Here is a 10,458-nt window from a genome sequence, read left to right on the forward strand (position 1 = left end):
TACAATTCTATGTTACGTATCCCTCTAAACTCTTAATTGGTCCTCTGAAAACATACGATGGCCGTTCAGTAGCTGGCCGAAGTTCCCAGTTGTCTTCGTCATATGACCTCGTAACGTTTCGTAATGTATACATTTTCCTAAGTCACAAGGAAACAATTGATTGCTCTATATTTCCAGTCGCATTTGTTGACTATTTTCTCAAATTTTATATTTTCGAATTCACAGTTTAATCGTCGGCATGGTTTTCCTTTTTATCTCTTACATGTATCTTTGATTTCTAGCTTTCACTATATCATTGTTCTTTGATTCATCTTAATTCGTTCCAGAAGAATGTCGTACGCTTATCTTTTCAAGTACATCATTATTGGGGATACTGGAGTTGGAAAATCGTGTTTGCTGCTTCAGTTCACCGACAAACGCTTCCAACCAGTCCACGATTTGACAATTGGTAAGCTCATTTTTACAGCTGACGGAATTTTTGCTTTTTTTTCTAAATTCCTTTTCATTCAAATTTATTCAGGTGTCGAATTCGGAGCTCGGATGGTTACAATTGATGGAAAGCAAATCAAGCTTCAAATTTGGGATACCGCTGGTCAAGAGTCATTCCGCTCTATCACTCGCTCCTACTACCGTGGAGCTGCTGGAGCTCTTCTTGTCTACGACATCACGAGACGCGATACATTCAATCATCTCACATCGTGGCTTGAAGATGCTAGACAACACAGCAATTCAAACATGGTCATCATGTTGATCGGAAACAAGAGGTAAATAACTATAGATAAAAAACAGTTAGATGAGGTGAAAACTGTTTTTAGTGACTTGGAAGCTCGTCGCGAGGTGAAACGTGAGGAAGGGGAGGCCTTCGCTCGTGAGCATGGGCTTGTATTCATGGAGACTTCGGCGAAGACAGCCAACAACGTGGAAGAGGCATTCATCGACACCGCCAAGGAAATTTACAGAAAGATTCAAGAGGGAGTGTTCGATATCAACAACGAAGCAAATGGAATCAAGCTGGGACCGCAACATTCTCCAAGCTCGCCGAACTCTCCAGGAGGAAATGCTTCCGGTGGATTGGGTGGATCATCAGGATGCTGTTAGATCTCGTTGCATGCACTCTTTATATTTCTCACATATTACCTGTCAAATCAAAATTCGGTTGATGTTCAGAGGTCGCTCTTCTTACGTCATCAATATAATCAAAAACCCTGCTCCTTGTCCAACTGTCGATAGGCAATCTTCTAGTCTCCTGATCCTTCGATAATTTTCAACACCACCCAAAAAAAGTATATCGCCTCCTAACTCTTACTCTTACTGTACATTTTCCGTCCCACTTTCGCTTGCTTTTCTGTCTTCTTTTCTTCCTAATTTCTCTCAAAAATTGCATAGAAAGAGAGAACAATCTGAAATTTCTGTGATTTTCCATCTCTACCATCAGATCCGAATGTTGTGAAAGTCCGAATCTTCTACATGTTTCTCTTTTCAAAAAATATTTTTCCTTTTTTTTTCATTTCTTTTTCCATTTTCTTATTAATCAACCCTATCCCTTTCGAGCTGAATAAATATGTTCTATGATCCCGTCTAATCGGAAATAAGCATTATGAAAGTCACAATCTTTTGATTATTTCGGTGGAGAGTTGTTTCTGGTTTCGAGAGGTGAACTGATTGATAAGAAATCAAGAAAACATCACGCGATCTAAATAGAAATCTAATCATAGGAATGGAAAGGTTTACAATTTTGTTCTCTTCCGATTAGTCTAAAAAAGTTGTTCGGTAAAAAAGTTAGAATTAAAATGTTTTGTTCGATTGCTGAGTAGCAGAAAAAATAGGAAAATTTGCACATTATTTACTACCAACAAGCTGGTGCGCCTGCGGCGCAACTTCTAGTTTCTTTATTGCTTCGTCGCTTCGCTTCTCACGTTTTCTTGAAAGGTCACGTAATCTATACTCATTTTTCAACCTTTTCAAAAGTCCACAGCGTGACACCAGGACGGATAGACATCTCTAGCGTTTATATATAACTTAAGAACGATTTAGCTATCTTGTTATTACGCTGGTATGCGGGAAAAAAATTAGATTTAGAAAACAATCATTTTTCGACTTGTTTGGTGGTGCTCAACAGAGATGTCCGGATTCCGCCCTATTTTTCATTCCGGATTCCGGATAATTTTTATTTGTCCGGATTCCGGATTCCAAGGAAATGTCTTATTCAAATTTGTTAATTTGCAAGGATTCTCTGACTTTTTTGAACTTCCGCGACTAAAAAAGCAAAAATATAGCACGATGTGTTTTTAGAACTTTTCTGCCCATTTGGAGAACTCAGAATTCCGGATTCCGTTCTTTCTTTTCGTTCCGGATTCCGTATTCCGGATTCCGGAAAATTAGTTTTTTTCCGGATTCCGTGAAAATTATTTTATTCCTGATTCCGGATTCCGTTTATCAAAAAATTAATTCCGGACATCTCTGGTGCTCAACACAAAACTTTATTTAATTTTAGGTTACGGTGGTTTTCGTTACGGGAACCGTTGGCCACGCCCACAAGTGACTCTTCCACAGATCCGATTTTTGTACAGAAGTTTAATAAAACTAGAGCGCGATCTTACAACTTTTGAGGTCTCTTGTTCTATATCAAACTGTAAATTTCAGTAATTTCAAAAATCATGGGCCCCCATCGTCTTCTCTACCAAGCTCTATGCAAAGCCGGTGATAAATTGGTTTATCCCATACTGCCAGCATTCGCAAAACCAGCTTGGAATCATGCTGCTGGTCCAAAAACTGTGTTCTTCTGGGCTCCAACGATCAAGTGGGCGCTAGTCGGCGCGGGGCTAGCCGATTTGGCCCGACCAGCTGATAAGTTGTCAGTCTATCAGGTTTGTTGTTTTGAAAAATGTTGTTCCTTCGTTAAAAATTAGTGATGTAAAACGAATGTTTTGGTCTTTCAGAACTCTGCACTATTCGCAACAGGAGCCATCTGGACTCGTTACTGTCTTGTGATTACACCAGTCAATTATTATCTCAGCAGTGTGAACTTTTTCGTGATGTGCACTGGACTGGCCCAACTTTGCAGAGTTGCTCATTACAGGTGATAATTAGTCTACAGATTGCAATCGAATCAGTTTCCTTTCATTTCAGATACCAAAATCCTGATTGGGAGACAAAAGAGATTATGGAGACCCATTAAACATCACGAATACTTTTAGGAAGACAAACGAGTTTTCAGAATACCGGCTTGCATAAATTCAGTTCTAAATGTGAATAAATGTTTATCACCAATTTTTCTACTGTAAATTTTCACCTTATAAGGCCTCGTTTGATAGCTTCTTTCTAATATTTTAACTAATGTTCAGCTGTTGCGCCTTCTAGAACCAATGCTTCCAGGGAATGTCTGAATGCGGGGTAGAATGCATTGTCTCAATAATCGTCGTCGGGTTCCTGTGGGGAGCCACTAACCCTCTTCTTAGATATGCGTCTAGAACACAAGATAGCCAAATGGTTCCAGAGGAAAATGAAGGCTTTGCAAAGATTGTGGGCAGGTTCTTACGGTCGTTTCTCAATTGGAAATTTTCAATCCCATTTGCAGTTAATCAATTAGGATCGGTATCATACATGCTTGAGAGACATAAATAAATTTAACAAATATTTTCAGATAATGTTCAATCTATTAGTTATCAATTTTCCAGTCACTGTCGTAGTTCCTTGTGTCAATGCTATTCAATTCATCGCCACCTTCATTGTAGGGATATCTATGGGTGAACAAATGCAGCAATCCACAGTGAAGCAAAGGACTGGAATGGTTTTAGCAATGATTGCAATACTCGGAATGCTTGTAATTGAGTAGTTGCATGTTATTTTCACATTTTAGGTCAAAATATGTGAAAATGTATGTATTTATGTTCAAGTCGAAGTAAACAGTTTTAACGACAAATACATCGATCAGGAGTGAAACGGGGTTACATACTTGCAACGGGCCGGGCCGGACCAGGCTTTTTCAGAATTTTCAGGACCCGGCCCGTCTCGGCCCGAATTTTCGGAAAAAAATTTTGCTGCCTTTAAAATTATTTTTGGGGTCAACAGAAAAAAATGGAGAATTTTTCTGACAATAAAAAACATTTTCGAGATAAGATTGTCCATAAAAAATAGTTCTTTCACAAAAAGATTTTTGAAATTTCAAAATTTTTTTCAAATTTGGAGAAGCCAGGCCCGCCGGGCCGGGCCGGGCCCTGAAAATCCTCGACCTGGCCCGGGTCCTGAAAAGCTTAGGACCGGCCCGCGGGCCGGGCCCTAATTTTGCAAGTATGGTTAAAAATCATAATTCGGGGGCAGGGATGTTCAGAACGGAATTCAATTAGAGATTTGGAAATACGGTATCTCAAAGGCGCACGCGAAAAGTTTCCTTGCGGGTGTCGAGCGGAATTACTTTCAGGGTTTTCTTTTGCGTTTTGCTGTTTGTCTTTTTTCACCAATTTTTCGAGTTTTTGTTATCTGAAAATTCCGAAGTTTTGAAAATCGGAGTTTTCGACTTTCCGAAACTTTCTTTTTCGTGCTGCTGAATTTGGAGAACTCCCCGAACCATAGATTTTGTACCCCTGATCATTTTCAGTCGTTAGATACTTATTTGAATTTTAACATCGATTTTATTTAACGTACTTTTTCACAACTTTTGAGCTAAATTTGATTTAACAACCAAGTTCAAAGAATTTAATTGTTTTTCTCACTTCCATTGGTTTTGCTAATAAAGTGAATTGAAATCTTGTATTCATACTTGAAAAATCAGGGCCTAGGCTTAGACACGGGCCTGGCAGGCCCGAAGTTTCTAGAAATATTTTAGTACATCCGACAATACACCAAAGACACATTTATTTAACGCGCCAGGCCAAAGTTTTTTCAATTAAATTGATCAACTGACTGTTGATGACATCACATCAACGAGACACTGTGAGATCAGAAGACAAAAAGACACTGTCCCAGCCTAGCGTGTTTGCATTTCTCGTCTTCGTTTCAAAATTTCCCAAAATTCTTATCGCGGCGCGGTTCACATTCGTTTCTCCATTGTTTCTTTTAATCACTTTGATAGATACGTCCTCTTTGTCAGTTTAAATGACTGAAAAGTGCTCTTTCTGCCATACTCATAATCGATATTCCTATATTGTAATCACTCAGCTCCGCCATGTGAACGGATTCTTTTCCAAAGGGTGACTCAAACTATTTCGAAACCGCGAGGGATCACGTGAACATTTCCTTTCACGATATTCAGAAGAAAACACGCGAAGATATGTCAGAGAAATCAGACAGCAGAGCTCTACTTGTCTGCTCCCCGCCTTCTTTCTATCTGGCTCTGGCGCGTGGCTCTGGGTGTCTTTATTCCATATGCTATTTCGGTCTCTACATTCTTCTCTTTCGCTATTACCACCGCCCGCTCATTTTTTTCTTGTCGTTTTCCAATCAGACAGCCACTGCTTCATTATCATCGTTTCTTTTTCTCGAAAAAAACTCCATTCCATAGTCATTGTTCTTGATGAAATTCTCGATTTTTAGTCGACATAGAACTATTTTTTTCCAATTAAGTAAGCATGTTTCGCAATGACACTCTGCTAAATAACTCTTCTATTAGTTGTTTCCTGATTCCCACATGCTAAGCAAGAATGCATCGAACGCAAAGGGAATCTGAAGCAGATTGTACAAATAAAACTTAATAGGTTAGCCCCGAAACTTTTCATAATTTATTGAATTACTGGAGCTCTATTTAGATCATACCGTTTTTTCTTGTTTTGCTATTTTGTGAACATGAGCTTGCTTTTCCCTTAATCAGAACGCCCCATGAAGAAAACAACGGGATGTGACATCACCATAGTCTCTTTTCAGGAAGCTGCTCTCTTTTCTCTTCTATGTTTTTTTTTTCTGTCTCCCCCTCGCCCTTTTTTCGTTCTCGTAGATTCCAAACTTTGACACGATGCCTCTTGATTCTCAATTCCTTATCACTTCTGTATTTCTATCTAGCTATCTGTATTCAATTTTCCTAATATAGGTTCTTTTGCTCTGCTTGGAGTTGGGTGTTCTACAAAAATGAGCAGATTTAACGTGCAACGAGATACTTAGATTTTCGAGACCCTCAAATTTGATATTTTTCACCTGAAAAGGGGAAACTATCGTCTATAATTATGGATTAATATCGTCTTGCATTCTTTTCGTTAGCCGTATTATCATGCTTACATATTCATTGATACATTTTTACAGATTGAATCTGTGCTTATCAATTGCACGGATTTGACCTCCAATCCTTGTGTGTAAACACTCATTCAATACTTCCTGTTCCGTGCACTCCAAGGGAGAGAGTGTGCATGGAAGCTTGTATTAACTGTCCCCAATTCGTCCAAGATTCCCTCCGCCGAGGAATCTAACGAGTCTTCTATACCACCTTTAAGTGGAACAGTAAGTTTTTTTTTTCTCTTTAAATCGATGTCCGCAAACGTTTGATCCTTTTCAGGCAGTCGATCAGCTAGCGAAGATCTACGCGGAGCCACAGCTTCGTGCCAGTCAAATCCAACTAGACAAGAACGCAGAACCACCTTGGGATCCGGATCCGAAAGCCTGAGGTGAGGTATAGCGATTTTTCTAATGTTTTTGTTATTGATCACCGGTTTCAGAAATTCCCCACGACTTCTATCGATTCACTGCCTACTGATCGACTCTCTACATTTACCCCCTTCCCATTATTACTGTAGCTGACAGACGTCTCACCCTCCATCTAAGTCTTCACTACAACTGTCTTCTTTCTTCCCAGGAACGAGCATCGAGTTGGTACAAATTCCGCCTCGCTGCTGTTCATCTGGTTTCTTGTCCCTCAAAATTTCAACAGTGTCTTGCACGTCGTCTCCTGCCCGCATCTGTCCTCCCGACGTCGTTTGTTGGATCTCTCGTGAAGAGCTAGCATCACGAATTTCTAACAACCGACACATCCCACCATATTTTCCAGAAGTTCAAACTATTTTCCATTAAAGTAAAAAAATCCAAATGTAAGTTCAATTACTGATTTTCAATATATAAAACATAACATTACAGAACTAATGGTCAGACGTCGACTTCCTTCCTCCACCTACTATACTCCCGCTGGCGAGTCAGAATGGTCGCGGGAAACCTTCGGGGAGCAGTCTGTTGCTGTTCTCTCGGGTGGCTACCGTAATCCCATCGAAATGGCTCGACACGTTGCTGCTCGGTGTGGCTCTCACCAGCCATTCTTTGTCATGGACGTCGCCGCCATCGAAAGACGTCTTGAAGTGCTTCGTTCGACGCTTCCGCTTATTCGCCCAAACTATTCGATCGCTTGCAATGCGGATCCGGTTCTTGCACGAGTTCTTTCGAACAACCTCGATGTCAACTTTGAAGTTGCCACCTCGGGAGAGTTAGAGCTGACATGTTTACATTCGGAACCATCCAGAATCATTTTCTGCTCACAACTGTTGACTCGCAAAGGCATTAAGAACGCTGTACAAGCAGGATGTGGAACATTTGTTGTGGAGAATGAGAAACAAATGAACGACGTTATGAACGCATCTGCTGATGCTCAAATGTTTCTTGCTGTATGCCTTCCATATTCATCAGGAGAAGTACCTTTCGGATGTTCCATTGATGAGCTGGTGGAGATTCTCGACATGGCACATCTTCTCGGCGCGAATCTTACTGGAATCTAGTGAGTGGCGAATATGCAAGTTTCATTTCTTATTAGATTCATTTTCAGCTTGGAGCTTGGCGTTCGTGCTACACTTGATGATTACATCACTGCTATCCACGATGCTCGTTCAATCATCGATACTGCATCAACGAAGTTTCTGGACCTCCGTCATATTTCTCTTGGTAATCTTGTTATCCCAACTGGAACGGACGGATCGGTGAACAACAATTCCATTTCATTCTGCGAGACAATCAATCGGGCTGTTTCCGAACTTTTCGACGATCATATTGACTTTTCTGCAAACATTGGTCGTTTTCTAGTGACGAATGCATTCACTTTGTGTACAAACGTCATTGGAAAACGAGCATTGAATGCAAAATACATTACCAACGACGATTTCGATGATGGTGTTGGCTATCTCTATCAAACCAATGATGGTATTTATGGATCATTTGGATGCAAGCTTATGGACATTAATCCACAGTGCAAACCATTAAATGGAGAGGAAACATTTGATGGAAGCAACCAACTTTATCTCGGAGCAGTTCTGGGACCAATTCTGGATGGCTGTGACGTGGCTCAACGACTCACTAGATGCCGTCAGTTGCGTGTCGGAGAATGGCTTGTCTGGGAAAAGATGGGTGCATTTACAATTCCTGTTGATGGTGAACACCATGTTCCTCCTGTTTATTATTATTCTGGAAAAGAGTGTTGGTAAGTTGAATTTCCGCTATTTTCGTTCATTTCAACCAAACTACGTTTCAGGCAAAAATTGATCCACAAAGATGAGCAACGTCGATCTCCGTCGCCAAGTGTCAACGATGATATCGGAAGTGATGGTGAAGGCGGCTATGCGTCTTCGTGTGAGGACCAGGACGCGGAGATGATGTTAGAGCCGCTAGTAGAAGACCTGAATGAATTTTAAGTTTCTAATCCAATTCCAAAATGAAACTTTTTTCTATTTGTCAGTTTATTGTCTTTTCTGTTTTGAAATTATTTCTCCAATTATCCTGTGTTAACCCGATATACCTATTATCCGTTTATGAATTCATGCACTTTCCAGGCTCTCCGAAAGATTAGTCCTTGAAGAGCTAAAACGTGTTATCGGTCCGAGTGTTTCTCCGAATCAGTACGGATTCGTCAGTAAGCGATCCTGTGTTCTAGCTGTCCTTGAGTCCACTTCCAGAATACAGAAAACCTTACAAGGGAACCACAACCAACTTACAAGGAAACAACCTCGTCAGTTTGGATTTTGATGAAATTTTCAGTATATGTCGAGGATATCCTATCTAGACATCCCTGAAAATTTTAGAACACGCTCGTCAATTTCAGCCGAGTTATATCAGTTTCAGTACCAAAAATCGCGTTTTCAGTGCAAAAATAGCGATTTTCAAAGGCGATTTTCTGCGCTCCCAGGAGGTTCCAGAACATGAAATTTGTTTTGTTATACTTAGAATTATGTGTAATATTATATTTCAGACATTTTCTGAAAAAAAATTTTTCGAAAAAATTTGAGATTTTTTTCCACCATTTGGATGGGTGATTTTATCGAGCTTTTGTCAATTTGGAAAATTTCCTTGAAAAAGTTGTGATAATTGTTTGCAAATATTATTTTACAACTGATAGGTAATCTATTTTTTGATTGCACGCTTTTCATTATTCATTCATGGTCCGTATATGTCCAAAAACAGAGCTTCAAAACCACCAGATTCCAGTGATTGAATAATTCAAAATTTTTTTAAATTTTGTCTCTACTCTTTTGAATTGATAAAATTCTGAAACATATGTCAGAGGGATCCTGAAATGTCGCAAAATAAGAAAACAAAAAGGAAGAAAAAAGAAAAAAACACTAGAGGGTCCGAACCCACGGCCTCGTGACTACTGGCGCCCACCACATCCACGACACCACGCCGTCGACATTTCTATATTGGTTCGAAAGGCGGTTAAATGTCAGGCTGTCTTCTAACTCCTTTCAAAGTGGTTTTGGGGATAAAATGTGTGGTAAGCATGCAAATCAACGGATTCCAGTACTAAAACTTTGGACTGATATGTGTTGTCGTTCCCTTGTTAGCAAATAAGCAACAATTCGTAGATGTTATTTACTTTGATTTTCGCAAGGCATTCGACACTGTCCCACACAATCTCTTGCTGCTGAAAATGAGGCGAATAGGTATTGACGAACGATGCTACGATTGGTTCGTGTCCTTTCTCAGCAACCGCTCATCCACCGTCAAGGTTAATGGCCTAATGTCAACCAGCGAGATTGTTGTCAAATCCGGAGTCCCCCAAGGAAGTGTCACTGGCCCCTTTTTGTTTCTGATCTACATTAACGACTTACTCGGCCTGTTTCCTCCCAATGTTCATGTCACGGCGTTCGCCGACGACCTGAAAATAACCGGTTCTGACCAATTGGATATGCAGAGAAGTATCGAAATAGTTGAGCACTGGTGTGACATCTGGAGACTCAAACTGCATTATGGTAAACCAAACATGTGGATGGCCGGCCCGGCCCGGCCCGCTTGCCTCAAAACTTTCGACCCGGCCCGCCTAGGACAACTTTTCGAAAATTTTATTTTTCGAATGTGCCAAAATGTTTATTTATAATGACACAAATATTAATCCAAATGCATACAACCATCCGAAAAAGTCAATTTAATTGAATTTTTAGCAAAAAAATCAAACTTCTTTAAGCCAAGGATGAAATTTTTTTCTAAAAACGACCTCAAAACAGTTTTTTTCGACAGTATCGGCCTCTAGTGTGGATTTTCATTCACTAAGAAGAAAAACCATCT

General features: G+C 40.1%; 5 protein-coding genes across 5 annotated transcripts; all 5 read left to right on the forward strand.

Annotated features, from left to right (window-relative positions):
* Positions 1-330: 330 nt before the first annotated feature.
* Positions 331-1,098, forward strand: Cbr-unc-108 (the record flags this gene model as incomplete). The annotated part of the gene is made up of 3 exons (XM_002646258.1): positions 331-448; positions 521-764; positions 816-1,098. 3 exons carry the CDS (start codon positions 331-333, stop codon positions 1,096-1,098), a joined length of 645 nt encoding a protein of 214 aa, XP_002646304.1.
* Positions 1,099-2,657: 1,559 nt separating this feature from the next.
* Positions 2,658-3,178, forward strand: CBG12012 (the record flags this gene model as incomplete). Its single annotated transcript, XM_002646259.1, has 3 exons — positions 2,658-2,867; positions 2,940-3,079; positions 3,130-3,178. The coding sequence occupies 3 exons, from the start codon at positions 2,658-2,660 to the stop codon at positions 3,176-3,178; spliced, it is 399 nt and encodes a 132-aa protein (XP_002646305.1).
* Positions 3,179-3,646: 468 nt separating this feature from the next.
* Positions 3,647-3,835, forward strand: CBG26583 (the record flags this gene model as incomplete). The annotated part of the gene is made up of 1 exon (XM_045237412.1): positions 3,647-3,835. The coding sequence occupies one exon, from the start codon at positions 3,647-3,649 to the stop codon at positions 3,833-3,835; it is 189 nt and encodes a 62-aa protein (XP_045099234.1).
* A 2,537-nt stretch (positions 3,836-6,372) lies between these two features.
* CBG12013 lies at positions 6,373-6,589 on the forward strand (the record flags this gene model as incomplete). The annotated part of the gene is made up of 2 exons (XM_002646260.1): positions 6,373-6,426; positions 6,482-6,589. Coding segments are annotated over 2 exons (162 nt in total), but the record flags the coding sequence as incomplete, so codon positions are not given.
* Positions 6,590-7,061: 472 nt separating this feature from the next.
* Positions 7,062-8,591, forward strand: CBG12014 (the record flags this gene model as incomplete). The annotated part of the gene is made up of 3 exons (XM_002646261.1): positions 7,062-7,684; positions 7,733-8,380; positions 8,432-8,591. 3 exons carry the CDS (start codon positions 7,062-7,064, stop codon positions 8,589-8,591), a joined length of 1,431 nt encoding a protein of 476 aa, XP_002646307.1.
* Between the last annotated feature and the right edge of the window lie 1,867 nt (positions 8,592-10,458).

This window comes from Caenorhabditis briggsae, assembly GCF_000004555.2.
Source record: "Caenorhabditis briggsae complete genome, chrI, whole genome shotgun sequence".
Classification (NCBI taxonomy): Eukaryota; Metazoa; Nematoda; class Chromadorea; order Rhabditida; family Rhabditidae; genus Caenorhabditis; species Caenorhabditis briggsae.